This window comes from Drosophila kikkawai, chromosome 3R, assembly GCF_030179895.1.
Source record: "Drosophila kikkawai strain 14028-0561.14 chromosome 3R, DkikHiC1v2, whole genome shotgun sequence".
In the NCBI taxonomy this organism is placed as follows: Eukaryota; Metazoa; Arthropoda; class Insecta; order Diptera; family Drosophilidae; genus Drosophila; species Drosophila kikkawai.
Genome location: NC_091731.1, coordinates 32125543 through 32152921, shown reverse-complemented (window position 1 = coordinate 32152921; position 27379 = coordinate 32125543). Strand labels below are relative to the sequence as shown.

At 45.3% G+C, this 27379-nt stretch overlaps 3 protein-coding genes across 6 annotated transcripts; all 3 read left to right on the top strand.

Annotated features, from left to right (window-relative positions):
* The first annotated feature begins 3092 nt into the window (after window positions 1-3092).
* Window positions 3093-5398, top strand: LOC108077840 (uncharacterized). 2 transcript variants are annotated; one of them, XM_017171366.3, is made up of 3 exons: window positions 3093-4088; window positions 4237-4360; window positions 4421-5398. In XM_017171366.3, exons 1-3 carry the CDS (start codon window positions 3288-3290, stop codon window positions 5188-5190), a joined length of 1695 nt encoding a protein of 564 aa, XP_017026855.1. In that variant the 5' UTR covers window positions 3093-3287; the 3' UTR covers window positions 5191-5398. The 2 variants fall into 2 exon arrangements, with proteins under 2 accessions (XP_017026855.1, XP_017026854.1); XM_017171365.3 differs by having other exon boundaries at window positions 3095-4178.
* A 413-nt stretch (window positions 5399-5811) lies between these two features.
* boss (bride of sevenless) lies at window positions 5812-10817 on the top strand. Of its 3 annotated transcripts, none has more exons than XM_041774350.2 (6): window positions 5812-5884; window positions 7211-7370; window positions 7715-8236; window positions 8299-8748; window positions 8802-10255; window positions 10316-10817. In XM_041774350.2, exons 2-6 carry the CDS (start codon window positions 7328-7330, stop codon window positions 10571-10573), a joined length of 2727 nt encoding a protein of 908 aa, XP_041630284.1. In that variant the 5' UTR covers window positions 5812-5884; window positions 7211-7327; the 3' UTR covers window positions 10574-10817. The 3 variants fall into 3 exon arrangements, with proteins under 3 accessions (XP_041630284.1, XP_017026853.1, XP_070143246.1); XM_017171364.3 differs by lacking the exon at window positions 5812-5884 and adding an exon at window positions 6810-6966; XM_070287145.1 differs by lacking the exon at window positions 5812-5884 and adding an exon at window positions 6810-7052.
* Window positions 10818-14301: 3484 nt separating this feature from the next.
* On the top strand, window positions 14302-27240 carry fid (fire dancer). Its single transcript, XM_017171041.3, has 4 exons — window positions 14302-15178; window positions 17218-17792; window positions 22682-23092; window positions 23152-27240. Exons 1-4 carry the CDS (start codon window positions 15103-15105, stop codon window positions 26347-26349), a joined length of 4260 nt encoding a protein of 1419 aa, XP_017026530.1. The 5' UTR covers window positions 14302-15102; the 3' UTR covers window positions 26350-27240.
* The last annotated feature ends 139 nt before the right edge of the window (window positions 27241-27379 follow it).

Here is a 27379-nt window from a genome sequence, read left to right as displayed (position 1 = left end):
CAAGAAAACCAACAGCCTCACCAACTACTTATCCTCTTTTTAAATTGCATCACTATATTTATGACTTTAATTGATTTAACTGAAGTGAAGCAAAAACGAATTTCTGCTGACCCAAATACCAAGAAATTGTATTTTCATTTCATTCAGTTTCCTGCGCGATGAGCTAAAACAAAAGCAGCAATACAAAACCCAGTGATCTACAAAAATTAAACGAAAAAGATAAAGAAACGCTACGTTCAGAATTCATGACAAAAAGCCATCAAAATTCTGAAAAATAATCATCAACAATCAAAAGACGAGTCAGAACGATTTTTTATTGAAAACAAAACAAAGTGACAGCAGCTGCATTTATGCGAACGAAACGCGATTCGAATCGCGAAATTTTTGTTGCAAACTATAGGCAGCATCGCGTAAATAAGCAAATTTATTTGTACGATATCTGTTGAGGCAATTTATTTCGCTGTAGCATTTATTTATTATGAACATTTTGTCATAAAACACACGAGGGAGAGTGAGAGGCGCTGAAAATACCCGCTCATCGTCATGTTCGTCTGTCAACGGGGAGTGCTTTAAAATATAAATATAAACAACAATAAATAGCTCTTAAATTAAGCAAATAAATAGGCATAAAATTATTTACTCGTTGGCTCTGAAAACATATATATAAACATATGGAAACCCATCAAGTGTATGATTCTCAGATGCTCTTTCTCAAGAAACCAACAAGTTTTTAACAATTTGAACAAACTTTTTAGTTCTCAGACATTTTACAAATAATTAAAAATAGAAATAGAATTCTTCAAGTGACGTTTTTTGGGTGGGCTGCGGGAAAACGTCTTGAAGATCTTGCCGACAGACTACAAATTTATGCGTTTGCAACGCTCACTTGCCTTTTAATTGGCCTTGCAGTGTGCAATTAAAGTAAAGAAAATATAAGAATAAAGCAGAAATTTTCCCATTTCATGTGGCTTATAAATACTCAAACAGCAATTTGTTGCTGGCCAACACGTGGCCAGAGTTCGTTTGATTTATCTGCGCCGCGGGCTAAACTTTCTTGGGTGATAAATTTCTTGGAAGTGTCGCCTTAAGCTTGTCTAATGCCGCGGCACATCCAAAAATTTACGATTCCGAAAATGCTAATGACTAATATTCGTTTCGAATGGCTCACGTTTCGTGGGAATCTGCTTTTATAATATTTTTTTGGCATAATGTTGGTAAAGCAGCCAAGGTGAAGCACCTATAACTAGTCTTAATAATAATGGTAAGGCAGAAGTGTGGCTATATTCCCATTGCCAATACCAATGTCATCGCAATTTAGCAAGGATTTTTATGGAAAAAGCACTCAAGTGCTTAGTGGCCGCTTTTCAGGGAAATTTCTAGAAAATAAACCTAGTACAGCCCTCCTTGGCTGACGACTGTTGCAAAGACTGCAAGAAAATGAATTTTTTCATCAAAGTATATAAACATTTTTTATTTATAAAAATACTAACAACAGAAATTTAGCAGATCTCATTTAAAAATATTATTCAGAATAATTTTTGATTTATTTTCAGAATATAAAATAGCATTTTACCTTAAAATTTACTTGGATTTCCTTTTAAAAGACCCTAAGTCTTCAAAAGCATATATTCAAAATAAAAACTAAAGACTCTTCTAATATATTTCATATATATTTTTTTTAATTAAAACTCAAAAACTCAGAATTCTTATTTATTTCCTAGTGTATCTGCAATATACATTGACACAAATCCCCTTCAAGGTGGCAGACAACCAAGGGGAAAGGACTTTGTGGTCAACCGCAGGCATACAAGGCTGGCCAAAACAATAAGTTATTGAAGCTGTTGACTGTTGTTGGCACTTTATGGCCCATGCCCTAAACATTTAACCCCACACAGCCACACGAATGTTTAATGAGCTGTACTTGAGGTCACTTAAGGGGGCTGACGCCCCAAATTAAAATTATCCCATTAGATCTCAAACCCGCTCGTAATAGGTTTGTTTGCGGCTTATCGCATGCAACAGATTGTCAACAGAAGAATTATCTGCAATGCAGAAGGAGGATAATAGCTCCTGCAATGGCTAGTGGCCCCCAGGCACACGCGTCGTATGCGCAATTTGCATAATGAGCACATGAGGAAAGGAGTGGCCGTCGTCGTCGTCGTCGTCGTCGAAGGAGGTCTGGGCTTGGAATATTCATGCCTTGGGTTTCCCGTTTCAAGGCACAGACAGATGACCCAATTTTTAAAGGGTCCTTCAGCGCCTTATTGAGCCCTAGTCCGAGCTCTTTTTCCTAGCCGCTCCTTTTCCCTTTATACCCACTTTATGTCTTAAGTGTCTGTAACCTGAGGCTGAGCGGTCTATTTTGAGCAGTCCAGACATGGAGTTTTGGCTTCGGGCCTTAAAGCTAGTTGTTGGATACTTAAGGATTCAGACTGCGTGGCCTCGCAGAGGATACTCTACTCTTAACACCCGTCCCCGGCCAAAGGTTCAAAGGTAAATAATCGGATAAATATTTGTAATAATTTTGAGGAACGTGCAAAGGGGAAGACTCAGACCACTTTTATGCCAAAAGCCACTGACAGCCCGCAATCAAATGCAGCTCATTAGCATTTGATTTGGCATCGAATCAAACAAATATTTCCGGCAAAGCGAGCAAACATTGAACCGCCCAAAGTCTGCGGCCTTTGGTCTGTGTCATTGCCATTTGCCATCGTTGCGTTCTGCTCCTCACCTATTTGCCATTTGCGGTTAGTTGAGCGGCAAAGTGTAAACAAATCGGCGGGAAATCTCTCACCAGCAGCGATGCCATGCCGCCGCGATGCCATGAATAATGAATAATGAGCCGTGCCGAATGTGAAGTGTAAAAATCAATCGCGCGAATGTGTAATCAATTGAAATAAGTTTTGAGTCCATTAAGCTATCAATGCTTTACCTTTTAAGACTCTTAGGTGTTTAGATCAATTGGAGGTAGTTCTTAAAGAAACGTAGAGACACACAAACCCCTTCTCCTAATTTCTGCCCATATCTTAGCCAACTTTGTAAACCCTTTCCCATCCAGTTGGCTCTGTATATTACCTTTCATCGTTTTCCAAACTCTCTCAACTCATTTAGCCAAGTTTCCCAAACAGCAAACATACATAAATGTAAAATATTCCGTAAAACATACAATTTATACATTTTCCTTTGCATTTCCACATAATTATTATTGATTCAAGACGCGCGCGTCAAAGATTGTTACCCTCGAGAGCTAGTATTTCGAGGATTCCCAACGCAGTCGCATTATTTCGATGAGAATGGTGCGCCCCATTCGACGCAAGGGGATCGAGGAGGTGTATGGCTCCAAGATGGACACCCTTCGACCGGTCAAGTCCGTGATGGTGACACACGCAGCAGGTATGAACAAGACGACGGCCCGGACAGCGGCTGGAGGAGGTGCAACCGGTGGTGGTGGTGGTGCACCGGGTGGGGGAATCATTAGTAGCCGGCAAACGGAGCAGCGTCCCCAGCGTAGCTTTGTGACCGAAAACGACTATTACATCACCACCAATCTGCCGATGACGGCCAACAATTTGCGAAACGCCAACGCCACCGCATCCCAGATAATGCCGTCGCCGTACAACGCCATGTCCTCGCGGCGCAACAACTTGGTCGTCAAGGCCAGCGCCCGTCAGCCGCAGATGACCAAGGTGCCGCACTTTGCACCGCCCGAGAGCAAGGTGAACAATAGCATCTACACTATGGCCAAGCCGAAGGAAAGCCATCGCCACGGCAAGTGCCACACTCAGCGGAGCAACTATGCATTGAACGATTGTGTCGATTTCTCCGACAAGGAGCTGATGGGAAACCAAGCCCAAAGCCACAACCACCATCACCAGCATAACCATGGCCACCAGATGCAGTTGACCCAGAACATGGTGGTGCAGCATCCGACGCAGCATCAGCTGCACCAGCAGCAGATGTCCCACAACAGTCACAACAAGCAGCAGCAACGTCACCTGCCGTATCTGCAGCAGCAGCAGCAGCATCCGCATCCCCATCAGAAGCACTCGCGTGGACGTGGTCAGCCAAACCCGACCAGCAGGGCGCACGTGAGTATTGCCGATGACGATGACGAGAAAGAGGACGATCCCGAGGAGTTCTTCGAGCTAATACGCCAGACCGTACAAAAGGCCGTTGGGGTGGGCAAAGCATCGAGGAATCCTTCAACTTATAAACTCACACAACCTCTTCCTGCAGAATACCATTTCAGATGCACTGTTAAAGAATTTCCGGGATCTGGGCCAAAAAGTCGATAGGTTTTCCGGCGAACTGAAGCAGACCAACGAGCAGTTGGAGAAGCTGCAGGAGATGGTCACCAGCAGTAGGTCTTCCCTTGAACTCCTCAGAGCCTCTTAAACTCATGTCCTCATCCTCCCCCCAGAGGTAATCTATTACGGCGAGGAGAACTCGCGTCACTTCCGGTATCTGTGCATGAAATCCGAGTACGACAAGATGTTCTACCAGCACCAATCCATGATGGCCGGCAATCCCACACCGGAAATGGTCAGTGCCTCGAAAGCAAATCTCACCGAAGCCGCCTCGCAGGCCTCCAAGCTTGGCTGCAAGCCATCGCAGACTCTAAAGCACTCCGGCATAAAGGTGTCTAAGAACCAATCCAAAATATTCACCAGACGAGACTTAAGCGACATGGTGAAGCCTCAGACTTCGTATCATAATAAACCTAAGCAGCAGCAGAAGGGAATGGCAGAGCCCCGCAAGACGTGCTCGGACCAGAGTCTCACAGCCAAGTCCTCGGAGATGGGCATGCGGGAGGTGCTGGGACAAATCCAACGCTTTTGCAACCAGATCCAGATGAATGATGGGAACAAGACGCTGCCCAATCTAGGGGACATCCTGGTGCCAAAGAAACAATCCAATGATGGACTTTGTGAGCCTGGGGGCCTGATCGCATCTCGCAATATGGCCGGCTGTCAGGGGGATAAAAAAGACGAGGACACTGAACTGGATACTCCCTTGGACAGCATGGATGAGTATGCGGGAATGGATGAGTTCCAATTCTCCTCGGAAGTCTCGTCCTGCAGCGACGACGATATGTATAACCAAAAGTATACTACCGGAGATGTAACCACACGCGGACCGGCTTTGGGAATGCGCAATGCGGCTAACAAGGGAGCCGGAGATGGACAATAAATTAGATTCTGGGAATATGTATATCTGAAAACAAGGAATATTTCCAGCAATTTCAACGCTTTAATCCTCCATTTGGAGGCCACAAAATTGTATAATAACTTGGTTTTAAAATTTAGAAATCGGACTAAAAGCTATTTTAAAAATTTAGAAAACATCATCGAGGTTAGTCAAAAAAAACTAAATAAAATTTGTTGGAAAATACAATAAATTCTCAAGGAAAATATAATTAGGAACAAGAAAACCATTTTAAAATTGATAAATTATATTTTAACCCAGTTAAAATCTTCCATAATTAGCTCGCTATAATAACAAAAAAACACTCATAATAAGAAACTAACCTATTTGCTCTCTAGCAGTTCCAATCCCTGCTAAGTAATGCCCATCGGTGTCACTAATAACTGCATATTATATTGACTGCAAAAAAAGGCGAATAATAATAATAATAACAACCTGAGCTGGCACCGAAACAAGGCGCAACCCCTTTGAGCCAGAGTCTAGTGGAAGCCAAGACCTAGCCCACCCCCTTTTAGCCACAACGTACCCTAAGCGGGTAGCTAACTAACCCGGTCGAAAGGGGCAGGCCTGCAGCTGCATTTTTATGGGCTTACGGCAGTCGCGGTTCTGTCAGTTCCTCCGCTCGCTCAGTTGGCCGAAACAGTTTAAAGAGTGAACGTGGCCCGAAGGCAATCTACTGGTGCGTGTGTGCAAAAATTACAATTTAAAAATAGCCCAAAACCCCAGTGCAATCAAGGTTTTAATTTAAATATTTAACTTATGCAATGCAGCCCTGGGCACTGACCGGGAATGACTTTTGCTGGCTTTTCCCTCAACTGCAGTTGCTTTGGACATTAATTAAAAGTGTTATGCAAAAAGTCCAAAAACCCGGAAACAAGCAATGCGAATGTCAAAGCCCAAGGCCCAAGAATGTCTCTGTTTGGCTTTCAAGGATGCCCTTCTGGGGGGAAAATTAAACTGGGGAAATTCTACTGGGTTTAAATGAGATAACCACAGCAGCGATAGCCAATATTGTGGATAAAACACAAAATAAAAGTTTGCCAAATTACAATTACTGCTCGTCACCTTTGACATGAAAAAGAGAAAAAAGGGGTGAAACCCAAAACTTTTTCCCAACGAACTGGCTAATTGCAATGACCAATATTTAAACTGGCTACCACGAGGGTGGCATCCGCATATACCATATATTCATATATATTTATAATTATGGGAAAGCGAACACTCTTAGCGAAAAAACCACTCAATGCTGAGTGACAGTTTGAGCCAATAACCATAACAACCAGCGAGTGCCCGGCCTAAGCCAAGTTAGTCAAAACAAAACGGCCAAAACAGGTGCAATACGGTACGGTTTACCCTCGAGGGTGGGTTCCAAAGCAGCTGAAAAAATACAAAAACTAACTAAAAGAGTCTGAAATAAACCAATAGAACATAATTGCATGGGCATTGCAAACCTGCTGCACCCGTTAATCAAATTGATTGTCCGCAGCGAGAGAACAAAAATAAAGCCTGTTATGTGCTGGACAAATATAAAACGAGAATCGCTTTAAATGACCCTAAACTCACTGAGGCGTTTAGTTTTTTTTCACCGAACCAAAAACTATTGTGGCCCAGACTGCCAGAGAGCCCGGAGTGCTGCGTGAATCTGTTTAATAAGTGCTCAGCATTAAATCAAAGAACTTGCCTTAAATAAATTCTATTGATTTTCCCGAAGTGCGAGAATATGAGAAAACAGAAAGACAGTACTTTGCACTGATAGTGATAGTGAGTGTGCAGTGTGTAGTTTGCGGGGAAAATCACAAGGAAAATGAACAAAGTGGAAACTGTGCCAACCCAAAGTCGCCGTCTGTGTTAGTGTGACATTTTTTAATGCGATTAAAGTGCAACACTCTCCACGCAGTTGGCAAGAAAAAATGGCAAAAGCTTAAAATAAAATTGTACCCATAACGATTCAGAGCCCTGTTCAATTGCTAATTTCCAACTCACAATTTTCTTTCTGTGTTTCCAGCGTGTGCTCCCACTTAAAATGCCACTAACTATTCGTATATGTTGAAGGAAGAACTGCAAATATAATTGTAATTTTTTTATTTAATTAAAAACCATTAAACGCAAGCCAAGGAAGGTCATGGCTTCGAGGCAGTCTGGCCGCAGGCAGCCATTACCATTGGGTGAGTACTCAGTAAATGATGTAAGGCCAAGGGAAAATGGCACTGGCATAAGTGGAAACTGGACAATGGAAACCACTCAGGGGGGATTTCCTATACTTACTCTAAGAAGACGGCTTCTTGATTGACTCCTTCTTTCTGTGAAAAGGAACTCAAACATTGAGAAAGAAGCTTATTATTGCGATTCCTTGTAAAAATCTCTACTTAAGTATCTCTTGGAAGAGTTTTCTTAAGTAGTTTTATATTGAAAGATAGTCATTATTACAAACGATTTCATATTGAAAATCATTGTTAGTTTGTTAACAATACTTTATAAAATATTTCACATTTTACCCCACTACTTTCAGCCCTGCTATGTATCCTAATCGCTCTCCCCTGCATCTTGGAGTGCCAGGGCATAGAGGTGACATCACCGACCAAGAAGTCGGCTCCCCTACGCATAACCAAGCCACAGCCCACAAGTCAGCAGGTCAAGCCCAGCAGTATTACCACAAAGCCACCAACCACAACAGTGGCCATGGCCCCCACCACCATCGATGACGGAGCCTCCGGCTCCAGCTCCAGTGCCAGCTCGAGCTGGCACGATGGACAGCTGGCCCCGCTCATCTCGTCCACCACGGAAAGCAGCAGCAGCAGCAGCAGCAGCGATGGAACGAGCGACACTTTAGTGCCAGAGATATGTCTCAATGGCCTCCAGATAACCGTAGACAGTCCGGATGAGGGAACCGTGATACGGAAACAGGATGAGTTTGTGAAGATAATTGAGGGGGACGTGATGCTCAGTGTCCTGACCAAGGATCCCATCTCCGTAATGTTTGTTATCAATCGCCTCAATCAGGCAAACTTCTTAATGGCCGACTTTGAAATTGGTATGTAACAAGGCCTTAAGTTAATTTAAATTAAATTTAATTTAATTAACCATGAATTCCAGGCATACGCGCCATCAACATTGACAACAACAGTTTGGCCGAGAACATACTCCTCCAGGAGGTTCAGTTTATGCAACAGTGCACCGACTTCTCCATGGGCATCTTCATCGATCTGGACTTGTACAAGCAGCTGGAGTCGGTGATTAAGGACCTCGAGTATAATATCTGGCCTATACCAGGCACCCGAGATCATCTCTTTCCAAAAGTTGCCCATTTGCTGCACCAAATGCCATGGGGCGAGAAGATAGCCTCCGTGGAGATAGCAACCGAGACGCTGGACATGTATAATGACTTCATGGAAGCCGCCCGCCAGGAGCATATGTGCCTGATGCATTTCAAGAGTGACGAGAATGTGTACATCTTGTTTGGCAACAAGGTGGCCAGTCACTTTAAAGAAAACGGAACTCTGTTTGCTGTGCCCACCGATCGAACGGATGATGAGTTTCTGGCAGGTGGGTAAAAGATACTTTTACGAAATACAATATCTTTAAGGTTACTCTTCCAGATTTGCCCAACCGAGCCTTCATTCTGATGGAGAATGAAATTGATCTGAGCACCAGCACTGAACTGGACAGCGCTCATACCACCCTTGATGAGGTGCTGATAGGAAAGAGCATAGTCCCTTCGCGGGTTCTAAGCTTTGCTGGTTCCATTGTGGACCTGATGAACTGGCTGCGCGGCTCCCTGGCCAAGCACTGCCAGCGAGAGAGAGAGTTGTATTCGCTGAAGACTTGCTTCAACTTTCTAAACTTCATCGAGGATTGGAGGACATCCGAATTTAGACAGGCGCATGAAACCGCCGAGATCCTTTCGCTTCTGGCCATGCGCAAGCTAGCCACGGCGATGAATTTCCAGATGTATCAGAAGAAGGTCCTGATGCTGGACAAGATCACAGGCGAGTCAAGGACAGAGCTCCGTGAGATAGCATCGCAGAACTTTGTGACCAATGTGACCACTTACTACCACTACAACCGGGACAACCACACGAGCCTCGAGCTGAAGACCAAGTTTGGACAAGTGTTCAACTGCCAGTACAGTGCCGGGGATAATCGACGATACCCCTTCCTGTTTGAGGGTGAATCCGTGATGTTCTGGCGCATCAAGATGGACACCTGGGTGGCAGCCGGACTTACAGCCGCCATACTCGGCCTGATTGCTACCCTGGCCATCCTGGTCTTTATTGTTGTTCGCATCTCACTGGGCGATGTCTTCGAGGGCAACCCGGCCACCTCGATCTTGTTGCTGCTCTCGCTGATCCTGGTCTTCTGCTCCTTTGTGCCCTTCTCCATCGAGTATGTGGGTGAGCAGCGCAACTCGCATGTGACTCTGGAGGATGCCCAGACTTTGAACACGCTGTGCGCCGTGCGGGTCTTCGTGATGACCTTGGTCTACTGTTTTGTGTTCTCCCTGCTCCTCTGCCGGGCCGTGATGCTGGCTTCCATTGGCTCGGAGGGAGGCTTCCTGTCCCATGTAAATGGCTACATACAGGCAGTGATCTGTGCCTTCAGCGTTGTCGTCCAGGTGGGCATGTCAGTGCAACTGCTCGTGGTGATGCACGTGGCCTCGGAGGCAGTGTCCTGTGAGAATATCTACTATGGAAGATGGCTGTGGGGCCTCCTGGCCTACGATTTCATTTTGCTGTGTTGTCTGGGCGCATTGATACCTTCTTTCTATCGCTCGCAGCGTAACTATCGCGAGGGAATACTTATTGTCATAGGAACCGTGCTCATCATGGTCATCTGGGTGGCCTGGATAGTCTTATCCCTCTTCGGAGACGAGTGGCGCGATGCGGCTATACCCTTGGGACTGCAGGCCTCCGGCTGGGCTGTGCTGGTGGGCATCCTGATACCACGCACCTTCCTCATTGTGAGAGGCATCGAGCGGTCGGACATTGCCCAGGCACTGCCTTCGCTCACCTCGTTGGCCTTTGCCCAGAACAACCAGTACTCCTCGGAACAGGTGGGTTGTCTTAGCTTATCTTTCAATTTGAAGTTTAGATATTGATATTTCTCCTTACAGAGTGTCTACGAGTGCGTGAATCCTGCCATGCGCCACTGCGCTCAGGATGAGGTTAACCACCAGTCGCCCAGTGAGATTCCTACGTTACCCCTGCGTGGCGGTGGCCCCCGACGCCAGCAGTTCTTCGCCAATCTCCGCCAGGCTAATGCCAATATTAATCCCCAGCGTCCTCCGCCTCGGCCCAAGCAGAGTCCTTCCCGTTCCTCGGTCTCCTCGCTGCCGCCCTCGCCTGAAAGCAACAAGATCACCAGGTTTTAACCAGGTTTCACCTAGGTTCTATCCCGGTTTTAGCCAGGTTGTAGCCAAGTTGTAACCAGATTTTAACCAGGTTTAAGCCAGGTTTTCTAGATGACCCCACGATCCTGAGATCGATCCTTGACCTGCGTGTGATGATGCGCATCTAGTCAAAGCTCCAAGAACTCGTATTAAGCCTATTAATCCCTGACGAACCAAGATCTTAAGGAAGTTCATATTATAATAATAACTATACCACATTATATTAAAAATATATAACAAAAACTCTTTTTATTCGATGCTGAGCCTTGGGAAATCAACAATTATTTCATATTCAGTTCATAAATACATCCTTTATTCCAGTGAAACCGCTCCTGGGTTTTCTCTTCCCCGGAAAAGCGAATTTCCCTGTCTGGTTTGTGCACCAGCTACACTAAAAAAAGCTCTTCAAGCTTTCCGACTCTCTCTATCTCTCTGATTTAAGCCATGGCTGGTCTATTCCCATAACTCTAATTGGCTAGGCAAACACGTGACAGAGCAAACAACGAACAACGCAGGGCCACAAGGAATTCATCTAAGGCTGAACAACAGCGACGACGACAATCGTAGGACTCAATATCCTTGTGCGTCACGCGACATCGGACGCCGCCCGTCGTTTGTTTGGCCTTGGCCAGGGGCGGAGCAAGGATATGGGTGCCTTAACATTGGAGGACGCTGACGTCAGGGTGACACTGGCCGGGGCTCCCTCGCTCGACCATTGACCGTGGTACATGGACAAATGCGCAACAAGATATGGCATCTTGGCCGGCTTGAAAAAGCGAGGTTGCCGCAAAACTACCGACTACACGCGACCATTTCAAATGGCGCCGATTTCGCTGACAATGCCACGCGCCAAGCATTAGGGCTATATACTGTGCACACACACATACATATATATACTATATATATATATATATACAGAGAACCTCAATAAAGTTATGCTTTGCCATGTAATCTTGCCCGAAAAGCCCCACCGAAAATCCCCCTCTCGACAAAATGTATTGCATACTTTTTGGGTAGGCGCCGCGGCGTGGAAAGCGCTTTGTTTTCCGCGCTCTTTTCCCTGCAATGGCCTGGCCGTTGGCATAATTTGCACTTCATTTGCCGACGACAAGAAGGAGAGCTCGCACAAGCACACGCAAAAAGGAAATGTCTTAGCCTGCCAAGGACACGGATAAGGATGAGCGCCAGTGGGTGTTGCGATTGCCGGCTGGCGATAGCTCAGCGAAATGGGTTTTTCTCCCTCTTTTTTATTTGTGTGCACAGTTCAGCACAGTTCTTGTAATTAAATTCAACGCTTCTGCTCGAGATTAGGGAATATTCAAATCATCCATCCAGCCGCATCGGACTCCCCGCAACTCCTGGTCGTAATTGGGCATGTTAAGCAGCATATAATCATGGCCATCCCGGGGGATTTGCAGCTGAAGTGTATGTGTGTGACACTTGACTGTCAAAAGCTGTGCTACGTGACATTATTAGCAATGCAGTCCTGCCGCTGCCGCATGTCCTTAGACGGCACGGCGTGCTGCCGGCCAGCGTTCAACGGGGCGCATGATTTATGACTATGACAGAACTAATGATGGCACATTCGTTAGAGACGCCGCCGCCGGGGCAGGCGTGTGGCACAGGGACACATCCATTTACTCCTCTACATAACTATGTATATCTCCGAACTGCTGCTACTCGGGATATTTGTCCTTCCACTGAGATTCTCCTTCGGCAAGTCAAATTTCGAGGCGTCACCGGCTGTGACGTTTCCCGGCCTACGCAAGCGATAACATTTGGCGAAACAAATCATAAAAGTCGCATCCACTTGTAAACTTAGACTTGTAGTTCAATCTGCCACATGAAAAGTTCGTTCTTTTGTTGGAAACATGCCATAAAAAAGGAACCATTCCCTGCGTTTAGCTTCTGAATGATTCAACAGAGTATCCAACGCTTCACAGTGACGACATCAACTCATCTACCGGTAAAAATCAGACATTATGGTTGGTGGGTTTACGCTGAAAGAAAAGTGTTGTAATATCTGTGAATATTGTGAAAATTTTTTCTTGAAAGTTGATTTGAGATTTTATGCTGAACCTCAATTTTAAATGAATTTTAGGAATATGAAAACATATCTTAAAAACAAGGTTTTCATGAACTATGATTTTTATTAAAAATCTTAGAAAATATTAAACAATTTTCAAATATTTCAAGTAATCTTTTTCGGTGCCAATACATTTTGTTTTGGGAATGCGTATGCGTATCTGCTCTGGCATGTCGCCAAATGTGCGCCACAACCTGCGACGACGACGACGACGACGACGTTTGCCATTTGCCTGTATTAGTCATGCGGCCCGAAAAAGACATGTGACGCTTGGGATCCCGAGATCCCACCACTCCGATATGCCATGCAGGAGGGCTTTTACTATGCGGGGGGACGTTGCTATTTTACAACAACAGTGCCATGCTCTTCGGCTTCAGGAGGGAGTTGGATGGGGTTGAGTGACGCTGAGTTTCCCTCCCACTGGTGGCTTTTCCACGCGGGCCGCAGATAGCGGCAAAGCCGAAACAAAAAGCTTTTCATTCATCAAAAATAATCGGCTGACGGGGGGGGACGCGTGTGACAGAGATGGGCAATGGGGGTAGGAGCGGGATGGATGGTCGGTGGAGTTTGCGCCATTTGCGAAATAAAATAAAATCGGGTAGCTATTTTTCGCCTATTTCATGGCTTCGCTCGGGCTCTTGGCTATTTTCGACACAATTCACTGGCCAACTTGACGAAGCATCTATTTCTGTGCTCGCGCTTTCCACATGCGGTTGTTGCTTTCCCTTTTGACTTTTCCCTACTTCCCTTTTACCCAATTTCCCTTTACCCATTTGCCATTTTTCACTTTTCGGCTTCTTCAATTGCGCTTTGGGGTTCATTCATGAAATTTGACAAGCTGCCTCGCGTCAACCGAACAAAGGCGAATATCGGAGCTTTTCTTTTTGTTTTTCTTGTTATTTTTCTCTTTTTATTTCTTTTGTCATTTTAATTGCCTGGAGGTTGCTATTTTTAGGCGGCCCTTGAGCTCTGAAAAGGAGTATTGTGGCAATAAATTGAAACAAAGACAACGAACTACGAACTTTGGTAAATAAAATAAAGCATTTTTGATGGGTTACTATATATTTATTTTAATTATATTAATATAATGTCATGTAGTTTAGTGTAAGCTAAAATCATGAAAAGTTTTACAAATATTAAAAAATTAAGCTTATAATAAAAAATCATAAAAATAAATTTAGAAAATAAAATCATAAAAGTTTATCAAATAATGAAATAAATTCTTTTACAATTGTATTGTTTTTCTATTAAAAAAAATTCATTTGGAATATTTTTTCATTGTGAATTTGTATTACCCTCTATTCCTTATTTTTTCCTAATTTTTTTAATATTTTAATACCTTAATTTTAACACCATCCAGACCTACTAAAATATCTCTTAACCTAAGGACCTGCGGCTATTCCTTGCTCCTACGGCACTTTCCCTCTCTGCGGCGAACAGCTGAGCGCTGATGGTCCCCCACGTTCGGAAAGCTTTCGTTAAGTTGGCCAAAGCTTTTCCGACGCGTTCCACACACACACAGACATACACATGGCGCTGGAGCAGGAGGAAAATCCTTGGGCACGCGGTTTGGAGTCCAATGAGGGGCTTTTCCTTCAGTCAGTTCGCGACGTTAACTCCGAGAGTACGGACACGAGGACGGCCGAAAGCAAACGTGAATTCGCTGAGATACCAACCACACACACATATATATATTCAAAGCTGTGTGTGTGTGTGTGTGTGTATAATTGAAGCGCCAAGTGCCAGTGTCCTAGAAATTAAACGTATAACAAAATAAGAACCGAATCGAATCGAGGGCGATAATGGAAAAGTAATTGGGGGAGAGCCGCAGTTGATAAGGCAGAGCCGAGTCCTAGTGTCGAGTCTTGGGAGAAAAGTGCAAGTGAAAAGTGGCTGTAAGAAGCAGAAAATCAAACACTCACACACGCACACACACATATACGCATACACAGAGACACAAAGGAAACGTCATATGCCAGAGGCAGAGCATTGACAGGAGCGGGAGCACAAGCAGGAGCCCAGTGGAAAAGCATTTTGTGTATCCTATATTGTGTGGCACACGGCCAGGACAGCGGAGCTTGTCCTTAGCCATAGTTCCCAGCAAGCAACAACAACAACAAAAACAAAGGCGACAACAACAATAGCAATTACATCGTGTAGTTGCCATAATGATAGATTTCAAAAAAGTAAATTGAGCAAATTATCGTATAAAACGTGCCTTGCTTGGCAAAGTCTAAAAATAAACCAAAGTATATACAAGTATCCTGAAAGTGCCACCGCAAACTGACTTTAAATTATGCATGCACATTGATTTTCCGACCACGGCCCGGTTGTCGTCCCTAAATATCGCCATCATCACCATCACCCACCATCATCGTCGTCCTCATCAGCAGCCGCCTATCCGGGCAATCGGCTTTGTCGTCGCATGTTATCAGCGGAACTGGCGTCCTCGACGGCTTTGTTGAATGCGAGTTATCAGCGCAGCAACGGCCCCGCAAAAGGTAAGCATCCTGTCAGGCAATTCTGCCAGTCTTGGCATCTTGTAACCTATAACCCGGTCCACGTTGCGTATGAGTGTTCTTGCGGCAGGAAAGCACTTTATTGATTAGGCCAAGCGCCAAACAATGTTAATGAATGCCCATCATGTAAGGAACGAATTGGAAAGGTGTTTCCAAGAGAAGAGTAGATAGTAGACAAATAAGGTGTGGAGTAAAATCAACGATATATGGGGTACAAAATGCTGTGAGATTGGTAATTAAATTAGTTATAAATTGAATCAACTTTTTGAAGATATTTTGTCTCTAACATATTCCCTTTAATATTTATTTATTTCTCCTTTTATTTTCTGCATTTTCCCTCTACCTAAGCCATCCTTTTTCCTCTCTTGCTAACCATAAATTCAATGAAAATGCTTTAATATACAATATGGACATTTATAACTCATTTAGAGCGCTTATTAACACATACACACAGGGCGGGCGCAAAACTCATTAACACCCTTTGGACATGACCTATCCGTGGTCCCTGAGCTCAGTCCAAAGTCCTGAATGCTGCGTCATTGTTGGCGCTACAACTGCTTTTAATCAGATTTCAATTATAATTCCATTTAACTGCACTAATGTCGTTTGGCACCCACTGCAGGCTGCTGAAGCTGCAGTAGAGCCGCCCACTGCCACCTAACCCCCCATTCACCTTCCACTATCTGTGGAAGCAGCCCACGAAGGACCTACTGCAAAGCCCACGCTGGGTAATTTCCTTTTGTGCAACAGCATTTTAATGCAATTTATTAGGTCTGACACAATGGCCAATGGCTGCGCGCCGATGGCGTTGAAATTTCCATTTGAACTGCCACCGGAAATACGGTTATAAAATGTCAACAACAATGCCAACCAAAAACAGTGTCCACACATCCGGTATGCAACTTGGCCGAGTCGAGTGGGTTTTGCTGACGGCTCTTTTTTATCCTGATATATTATATATAAACTTTTATGGCTTACTTGAGGGCTTTAAAACTGGGAAATATTTAAGAAAACAAGAGTTTTCACTACCTTACATTTATTTTATATGTTTTTATGAATTTTAAACGAATGAAAAAGTAATTAAATTCTTAAATCTCTGGTTTATGGAAATATAATTATTTTGCCTTCATTATTTTTAATTAAATTAAAATTTAAAATTAAATTAAAACTCACTGGTTTAAAAGTTTATATATTTCCCGAATCCGCTCCTGGCTCTAAACAATTTTACGACTTGATGTCATGCAGCCAAGACCAAACGCCTTGCGACCTACTGCAAGTCGTTTTATTCCTTCTTGGCTTTTCGCTAAATTTCCAACGGCATGCAACAAGAAGTTTGCTTTGAAATTGACTTTATGGCCGGCATTCAGCAAGGCAATTGGCTTAATTATACAAATTGTTTTGCGGATTATAAATTAGACTGCAGTTTGCATATCGAAGAAGGTTAGGTTAACGAATTATCCTCGAGTGAAGGGGATTTCCCGGAAGCAGAAGAAAGAAAAAAAACAAAAGCTAGTTAGCCCCGAGAGTATGCATTTATATAATAATTTTATTAGCTGAGAAGTATTTGTATTTAAAGGTATTTATTTGCTATTTTGAAAGCTGTTAGAGATTGAATACAAGTTAAGTGAAATATTGTGTTTTTGACTAGCTTTTGTTTGCATTTATTGTTGACTTCACAAAGACTCACATGTGTGCTTTGTTTATTTAAATAAAGTTGCCTTGGCTTCGAATAATACAGGAAATGAAGTGTCCTGTTTTAGACAAGAGATTCATTTGAAGACCATTTCCTGGCTTTTAGTTCACTTGTTAATCTTGCCGTGGGCGCTTTTCTTTTTATTCCCATTACTTAAATCTCACTGCAAAAAAAATTAAATAAAAGTGCCATTTCCAATAACCACAACATCAAAATCTTTAGCACAAAGTAATCTAAAGTGCCTTTTCCCAATGGTACCTTGTTTTTGACACAAAGTTCTTGTTACATTTCTGATTTCCTTGTTTTTTCCCCCTTTCATATTCTGCAGATGAAGTTTGCCTCTCGACAACATATGACAAGTGCCACACAGCAGCAGCAACACCGACATCAGCAACACCTAACGAGGCAGCCGCAACAATGACCAAGCAATTGACAACGGTTACGGCAACCAATGCAGCTTCTAGCATAACCCAAGCGGGCGATTTGGCGCCCACAGTTATATCCCCGACCTCGGCCACAACACTCGAGACAGGCGGAGCAACAGCAAGCTCAGATGGAGGAGGTGGAGGAGGAGGAGCAACTGCCACCGAGGCAACAAAGACTTTGAAGCAACCTGCAACAACGACAGCGACAGCGAAACCCTCGAGTAGCGATGCCAGCGGCCGATCGGCAGCTCTGGAGCGTGCCTACGTGCACGATGTGTACGAGCATTGCGAGGAGCCCACGGGTCCTGTGCGTCCCAGGATGGCCCATTTCCTGGCCGGCCTCGAGCCTGGCTCCGTGGTCTGCGACGTGGGCTGCGGGAGTGGGCGATATCTAACGCAGTGCAACCCGGCCATATGCACCATTGGCGTGGAGCGCTGCTACCGGCTGAGCAAGGTGGCCCACGAGAAGGGCGGTGAGGTGAGTCCTGCTAGAGTCCTTATGGAGTTTTGGGTGAGTTCTTGTCTCAAGAGTTAAATTACTATAAATTGTAGGGTGTTTGGGGGAAATCAGTTTGGAAGATCGACTTGGTTTAAGGCTTTTAAAAAACATTTTTAGCCAAGCTAGCATTCAAAATCTTAATCCATTTTCGCTTATAAAATATTTCTTATATTTTCTCCTTTTTCTAAATGACCTAATTTAACTAGAAACTTCTACTTTTCTTGTCCAAATTCCTTTCAAAAGTTTCGTTATTAATGGAATTTGCCAAATGAACTTCGCATGAGCACATCCTTCGAGTGTGTGGTGTGTGTTTGTGCAATCTAATTGCAGCCTGCTGCTAATTGCATGTGTTTGCAGCGGTCGTGTTCCTTGGCCATGCAATTGACCCATTTAACAGCTAACAAGCTGGGCCATAAAACATCTGCTGCTAGATTCAATTCAAATGCCGGCTTGCCCCACTTGAGTTGGCCATTAGCGGCAAGCGCATAAATTATGCTTATCATTGGGTGTACGCCGTACGGGTATTATTTGCACATGTTCCGTCCGACAGTTTTTAATGCCTCATAATTGCTAAAACGGTCCACAATGGAGCCGTAAAAAGAGAACTAGTTTGGAGAGCGAGCCAACGAGCCGGATCTAATAACCTGCAGATGCGTGACCAACCAGCAGCAGCGTTGCATAATGGCCATTGGCATTAAATGCAGTTCAAGCTTCTGCTGTTTGAAATTATGCCATTGGGGATGGAGAGGAGATTAAGTAGGTATAGAAAGGATAATCATTGGAAGAAGGGATAAAAGCAGGAAATTTCTGGAAATATATTTAAGTTTTATATTCCTTCTGCCGTTGATAAGCTTCGTTAGATATATAAAATAAATAAATAAGTGAAAACTAGGTATACCAGAAAATACCTATTTATCGTTTCGACGAGAATTTCGATATATTGGATTTTTGGTATATATATTGAACCGATATAATTGGAAAAAAATAATATTAAATTATTTTTAATAAACTTCCGATATGATTTTAACCCTTTATATGTCATATTTGAATATTAATCAATTCGATAAATTAATTCGATATATTTTCGATATTTTCAATATGATTTCTAGTGCCTTTTTTGTAGATATTTCATATCCCTTGATCACAAGATCACAAGGCCAGGCTACATTCCCCTAAAATAGTTTCCCAAAAAATAGTTTCCCTTTATATTAAGCGTGAAAAAGAAGAGGGAAACTTTTTTCCCACTTGAGTATAAAGTATTTGGAAATTGAAAAGTTTATGGGGCGAAAGTGCACGCTTGAAGCTCTTCTCGCCACAATTAAGTGATACGCTCGGCTATGTCATAATGAACATGAACTACAGCGCACTTACTTTCCTCGAACAATATTCCCCTTAACAATGACACAACACTGTGCTACTGCCTGGGGTTCCCCTTTGCTATTGTCCTGCTGCTGCTGCTGCTGTTGGCAACCGAGAACATTTCCTTTTACAAGGAACTACAATAAATTGCAAACTACCCCCGCTATATAAAGACCGTTATTCAGCGGTGGCCGCCTGAGGTATGCAATGTGCTCTCTGCAATAATCTATTGCTAACGCCGGGCGCTTATTTATGGTGCCATTTCCAGGCAACAGCGGCGGAGTACCATTTCCCAGGGCTCAGAGAATGCATTTCCATTTACCATTTTCCTCCTCCATAATCGACAACACGCATTCTTCGCATTTAAATTGCTTTTGCGTGGGACTGACGGCGGCAACAACAAGGAGTTGCAGCTGCGATTTACGATGAAAACGATTTAATTTATTTAATAACATGCCACATTACCGTGACCGGACAGGAGTCTAGCGGCTCCGATTTCCGCTGCCGTTGAGTCCTTGAATCCTTGACATTTAACCAACGATTATCCGCATGTGTTTCTAATCACTCTGCCACGGCGCATTTGCATAGCAAAGCGTAGCGGACGTAATCCCATTCGATCCCATTTGATCCGATCCGACGTTATTTCTATTTGCCTAATGTGTTTAAAATAAACCCGACTGCAAATGCACACAATGCGAACGTGACATGCAAGCGAAAGCTGGGTTTTAGTTGCGGGAATCGCAAAACTTTATGCAAAACCAATTTAACTTCGCCCCGAGCCAAAGTTGCAACTTTGATTTCTGCAGCACAGCTCGTGCATGGCCTGACGGGAAATGGAACATGAACATACAGAGAAACAAAATACTTGGCATGTTGCTTGATGGAAAATATCTTTTAAGCTTGAAGAACAGCGCTTGGGATGGTAGAAAATATTTGCAAATCGGTAAATTATCGATAATAGACGTAAGTTCGATATTTTCACTTTGCGATATATGAGCGATAAATTGAATTTTTTTATATATCGAACCACTTGCCGTCTATAATCCGGTTGTTAAAAGTTCAGCTTCAAATAAAGAAAAATTCAAATAAATTTCAAACAATTGATAAAATTGATATTTTGGCCTTATTTCGATTTTTCTTAATCTTTTCAATTAGGAGGCATCTTTAGTTAGAATGTAATGAAATTCAAATCCCAAATGTGATCCCTCAGAGTAACAAAATTCTTCTCTGTGCACCCAAAAACCCCGAAATCACACTCGCACAGTGAGTGAGGACATCCTGTGGAGCCCTGCTGGGAGCTCGTAAATCTTAACCCGCCCAAAATGGCGCATAAAAATGGCAACAGTGCCGCAAACATAAAAAAGTGAAACTCAATAATAGCTGCGGAAAGCGGGAGGCAGGTGCAGAGTTTTTCGTTTTCTGGGCCAGGTGAAACCTGCAATTTTCATCGGCCAAAAGGAGAGGTAGAAAGCAAACACGGAGAAAAGAGAGGTAAAAGAAGCAGGCCTGAGGGCCTGTGCTTGGCTAAAGCGCCATTTAAATAAGCCGCAAAGAGAAACTGCATACACTATAAGGAGGTCTTTCGGTGCTCCGAGTGCTCCTGCCCCCCCTCCCCCCCCTGTCGTTATGTGTCTTTTTGGAGACTTTGCATTGCGCTCTGGCCTCATTAGCGTGCAACGTGGCGTATGCGTAACACGCCGCACTTTCACCTGACACTCTCCCTCGCTTGGCAGAAGCCTGTCAGAATAAATTCAAAATTCAAAAGCGTCATGTACCCGACCCGTGTGACATTACACACATCACACACGCACGCCCCCCCTGCCAACCCCTGTGTGAAAAATGGCGACTGCTATAAATACGATTTGTAAAGAGCATAAAGAATCCAAGAACCCAGCCATCCCCTGCATACCAGCTGGATGCGCCCGAATAAAGGATATAGGAGGCAGAGACTGGCCGGGCAGATCGGATGAATGGCTTTGCAATAAGAGTTATGCTCATGAGCAGCCAACAAAGGCTTGCTTACCTAAAAATGCATGGGATTCCGCTTGTTTGCCTGAGTATCTTTCACTTGGAGAAATGTTTAAGAGGTTCTGTTTTCGGATGTATATATATTACATTTTAATTCCATTTAAAACAAGTACCTCTTGTGTGTTTAAATTCTTTTTAATTCAAACGCAAGGATTAAATGCCAAAATGCAGCTTGCTGCTCTTGAAGTAGAATTTTGCTAGCTAAGTTTAGCCTCTCTACTGGCATTGTCTGGCTCTGGCTTTTGCTACCAAAAACCTTCTTCATCTCTTCATCTTCTAATGCTTTTAAAAATGTCTATATTTCGAATGGCAGTCCAGGGTCCTGAAAATAACACTTATGTTAATTGATATTTGCTAAAGGCTTCTTCGAGCTGCAATACCTCAGTTTGTAGGATTTTTTGCACTTTTAACCAGGTGGCCAGGCAGCACCCCAAGCGGAAAACTCTCGCCAGGAGTAGCAGCAGAAGGCTTGGCGGGTCAAGGATTTTCCTTTTTCCTTCTGCAGCAGGCACACACATCCACCCACCCGCAGCGCAAATACACACGGACATTTGCGATATTAGGTGGCAGGAAACGGAAATACGAGAAAATACAAAATTGCACGAAATAAATTGCACAATTTTCATCAACGCGAGGCAGCATTTGTATGGAACTCTTACTTATATTTAATTTAACAGTTGATCGAGCAATGTAAATTGAATCCGAAGGCTATTAAAATTTCAAGAAAATTGCGAGAAATTGCCCAGAATCGATACTGTTTTTCCCATTGACTCCATTGACACGTTCAGCAGTTTTTCATCGGTGTATGTGTGAATGGAAAACACGTTCCCTTGTTTGGATCATCTTTCATCTTTTTTTTTTTTTGTGCCGTGTCCCCTGTTACCGTAATTGACACCATCAGTTCTGGCCATGACATGAAAATGAATATAAATGGCGTGTGCAGGTTGGGATAGGTCAGTCAGCGTTCAAGGCATCTACGCTTTGTTCCAAACCGAATCCGATAGATAACTTTATTTGGCCAGCTCGGAAAAAGTTGCTAATTGCAAAAAGATGTAGCCAGGCGAAAGGACACTGGCGCATTCAATCAGGCTGCAATGCCTTTGATATGGAAATAAAGTTAGTGACATCCTTTTTGAGCAGCGAACCCTTTCTTTTCTCCGTTGCGGAGCCTGAAATTGCATCATGGGGGATGTGGGATGTGATGTAGCTTGCATATTTTTGCGGTCATGTCCTGGGGGAGGATTCTGCCAGGGACTTGTCGCCAAGTTCTTGTTGGTTTGTGGAGACATAGCCATCTTTGACAGAGCTTAATTGACACGTCTCCTTAGGGAATCGCTGGCAAGGAATTTTGCGGTGATATCACACTGTTGTCTTGGGAAATCAAAGACTATGGAAAACACTGTATTTATTTAAGGAATATTTCAGTTAAGCCTTTAAAGATTTATTTTGTTAAGAAACTAATTCTGATTCTTTCTTTTCAGGTGGCTCTCTGCGATAATCTGGAGCTGCCCTTCCGAGACGACAGCTTCGATGCAGTGCTCTCCCTGGCCGTAGTTCACCACTTTGCCACCACGGAGCGACGGGTGCAGGCTCTAAGAGAATTGGCCAGGATCCTGAGAATAGGCGGCCGAGTGGTGATTACCGTTTGGGCTCTGGAGCAGCGTCATCGGCGCTTTGAATCGCAGGATGTTCTCATCCCCTGGCAGCCTCCCAAAAATCGCAACTACTCGTACTCGGATGAGGAGGATGATGACAACTTTCAGCCGCCTTATCATGCCTACACCGAGGACTCAACAAACTCCAGTCGATCGGCGGGGGATGGGGACAGCTCGAGTCTTAGTTCCTCCTCGCCGGGAGAGTCCTGCTACAGTTTTGTGCGAAGGGCCATCCAGGTAAGAGAACGCTAGAAAATAAAAGATTTTAGATTGTTTCATAATCCTATTTTTTTCAGAAACTAGCCCGTGGTCGACGTCATGCTTGGTTCATGGATTCCTGGTCGTCGAAGGACACCAAAAACGACAGCAGCCTGGACTATGAGGACGCCAAGGACCTGCCCATCGAGTTGCGGCGTCTGGAGGACTTTGAGGACTTTCCTGACCCGCCGCTATCCGCTGGCCTCAAGTCCCGCAGCCTGGGCAGCATTCTCCAGCCCCCACCTCGCCAGATCGTACGCTCGCGTTCCAGTGTCCCCAGCCTGGGAGGTCCTCTGATTCCCGGCGAATCGAAGGCCACAGCGGCAGCTATGCTCCTGAATGCTCCCGAGGGTCAGCAACTCCATATGAACGGGGGACGACACTCACCGCCCACGACAGCCAGTGCTGGGAACACCCTCAGTCGCCGGCCCAAGCTCATCAAGCAGAAGCAGTCCCTGTGCGAGGATGACTCTGCCACGCCCTCTGCCCCCGAAACCTTCCAGATGCTAAGCATCTACAATGGCTCCAACGGCGGGGTGAGCAGCAGCCTGTATACGAGGAGTGGCTGCTATGCCGGTAACTTCCACCAGCACCCGTCCTCCTCGAACTCCTCCTCTACGGTGGCCACGCCGCCTTCGGGGGCAGCAACAGCTGGTGGAGCAGCCCCGGGAAACAGTGCGTTCCTGCGCAAACAGAGCTCCCTGAACGAGGAGCTAATGGCTTGCAATCGACTGCGGGAGAAGGAGCGCGTGCGAAAGCGCATCCAGAAACAAACCTCCCTGAACGAGGCTTTCCTCTGCCGGTCGGCCTTGTTCTCCAAGAGGCTTCAGGTGATACGCGAGGGCTTCACCACGAAGATTAAGAGCTCCACGGGCAGCCTGGAACGGGTCACGAAGACGGGCATAAGCAAGCTGATTCAAAACATCAAGAGTGGCCCGCAGATGCCAGCGAATCCCCCACAGAACCCGGCTCCGGCGGACAAGAGTCCCACGCTGAATAACAACAACAAGCAGGGAGTGACTCTAGTACCCCACCAGCACCATCATCATCATCACCACCACGCCGGCCATCATCTGTCCCACTTGATCCCTCTGCCCGCTTCCGCTGCTTCCGCAACGGGCCCTGTGACGTACTGCAGCAGCGTGGAATGCACCATGGGCAACCTCTGCCACTGCAGCCAGTACCAGCAAGAGTGTCCCGCCTGCGCGGATGGCGGCCAGGGGGACAAGGCCCGACGGCACTCCCGGGAGTCTGGGTCAGACTCCTCCAAGGACAGCAGCCTGCAGTCGGACACCAGCATCGAGTCCGAGGACAGCTTCGCCTCGGTTATATTCATACCGAAGCCGGAGCAGCACCAGCAGCAGCTGAACTATCAGCAGCAGCACCACAACTCCAACTCCAGCTCGAGCAACTCCTCGTCCAGCAACGGGCAGCGGGCCCAAGGAGCCGCTGGCCGGGAGCAGGGCGTGAATCCCGGTTCCCGGCTGCCACCCACTCACTCAGTGCCAACGTCCCCGCTGATCATGCCCTGTCCGCCAACGCCGGCCCACTCGCCGGCAGCCATCCAGGGCAATGTCACCTCTCCGCCGCAGTCCACGGCTGCTGTTTCCGCGGTCATGGCCATCCTGACTCCCCCCTCGAAGCCGGCTAGGTTCAGCTTCGACGAGGCTCACATCAAGCAGCAGAAGGAGCAGCAAAGGGAGCAGCAGAAGGAGCTTCACAAGGAGCAGCCAAAGGAGGTGAAGGAGCCGCAGTCGCTGAAGGAGAGCTCGAAGGACTCACTCAAGGAATCCCCTCCTGTTCGCCGGATAACCCGCCAAGCCATTAGGGATCTGCCCCCTATTCCCAAGTTCCGCAAACAGCAATCCCTGCAGCTGCAACGCCAGAGTTTCCCCATCGTCCGGAGGGCCTCGGGCTCGGGAGTATCTACTTCTGCATCCACCACTTCGCTGGCCAGCAAGCTGCTTTCCCTGGAGCTTTTTAATCCGGCTACCGATGACCTGGACAGCGACTCCAGTGAGCCCTCGTCGCCAGACTCCATTGACAGTGTTATCAGTGCCCCGAGATCAGCAAAGTTACCCTCGGGCAGCGATGAGGGCGGAGCAGCTTCAGCCAATTCCAATTCGGCTTCCCAGGACGAGGGCGAGCCCAGCTTGGCGCAGATGATTAGCCGGCAACAGGAGCAGTACCACAAGGGTGAGCTGCAGATCAACAGCTCTCGATCCCAGGCGGAGGATGATATAATCCTGAATGCGGACAGCGCTACCCTGCTGCCCGAGAAAAGGGAGTCGATCCAGAAGCAGGACTGTGCGGAGTTTGCGGAGCAGCTCACCGCCCAACTGCAGAGGGAACTGGAGGACAAGAGCAGCCGCACGGAGTGTCGCTACCTGGATGGTATTGGAATGGGAGATCTGTCCGATATTCTAGGAGGCAGCAAGAAGCGCTCCAACGGCGATCTGAGTTCTTTTCGTGATGAACTTCGGGAACGTCGCCTAATGTTGGCCAATCTCTCAACTCAACCGAGCCTACAGCAGTCTCCTGTCAGCTCCTCCACCTCGTCGCTGTCCTCGCAAACCCGCAGCTTCACCATCCAGGAGGAGGATGGCGAGGAGGAGGAGGAAGAAGAGAACGAGTCTAGCTATTCGCTGGGCGTCTACGAGCACTGCAAGATCTCCAAGTTTAGCTACAAGAGGAACCGGCACTATCAGCTAAATCCAGAGACGGCTTACCTCCTGCAGGACGATGGGGACAGTGATGTCAGAGAGGACGAGGATGATGCCATACCCGAGGAGGAAGAGCAGGAGGAGCAGGATGCTGATGCCGAGGCTGAGGCCCTGGAGGCCAGCGGTGGTGATCAGCTGGGCGAGGGTATGGCAGACTACGGCCAGCGCAGGCGCAACATGGCCGCCCTGAAGGTACAGACTCCTGCCACTCAGCAGCAGCAACAGCAACAGCAGCAACACCAGCTCCTGCAGCAGGAGCAGCAACAGCCCCCAAACCTGCAGCAGCGACCCTCAAGCGACTCCCTGGAGCACTCGAACAGCTCCACCAACTCCCTGGACAGTCCCTCCCAGGGTGGTGCCAGTACCCATCACCGCTACTACCATGTATTCCGCGAGGGCGAGCTGGACGCGCTGATCAACCACCATGTGGCTAGCCTGCATATCGTTAGTTCCTACTACGAGCGGGCCAGCTGGTGTGTGGTGGCCGAAAAGGTCCAGGTGTGGACCATATAAGCACCTTAATCTAACACAGGAACTCGAAACGAAACAAATATGAGTTAGGATAAGAGGTCACTTCACCGATATTTGGATCGTCTCGAGTTCTTGCTCTCAAAAAAACAAAACACAAAAGCCCATTCCTAGCTGTAGTCTCTGATGCCCCCAAAGGAATTGTTAAATTTAGTCTATTACTCTAGTCGAAGTCTGGCGTATCGGAGCGGGGAAGGCCCGTTTTCCGATCCAGCACTAATTTACCGTTAGAGCGCAGGCCTGCTCTAGGACGCGAGCATTGAAATCCAATTTCGAAAGGGAAAACCACCTAGCTATAAGTCCGAATCGAATATGAAAACGATAACGAAAACGAAACAACGCAAGCTAAATGCAAATCTAACAAATTTTACGAGTTTAAAATCTATTTACAACGAGCATCAGTTTGTATCTTGCGCTATCTTCTGACTAAGTTTCGAGCACCTTACACTATAATTTCAAGGCAAATAGTTATCAGACGTCCATAAAAATACACAAGAGTATACAACTAATGCATAAATAAATTTAAAAATACAGATACCAATATAGAATACTCATATATACACTCAAGAGCGCTGCAAAGTTAATAGAACTCCCACTAACACTAACCGATATCAATAACTGCATTTAAATCTATGAGAAAACCGAACATATGTATATCTAGTGCAAATTAAATCAAAACGATATACACGAAACCAGTTTAAGAACAACTTTCTGCAAGCTTATATTAGTTCTATATATTTTGTTTACTTGATTAAGAGCACAATTTAATTTTCCTCGTAAGAATCTTCCCAAAAATGGCCAATAAACACGATTGTAATATACGCCCTATGCCTAAACTTGTATTTTTTCTTAACAACAAAAAATGTTATTTGAAAAATAACGCCAAACAAAAGCATAATTTTCAAGATAATTAAATAATATATACATATTACCTATATGCGACTGTACATGTGTTTTTTAGCTAGCTAAACCAACTTTATACCGTAAAATAGAACAAGAATAGAACAATTAAAGG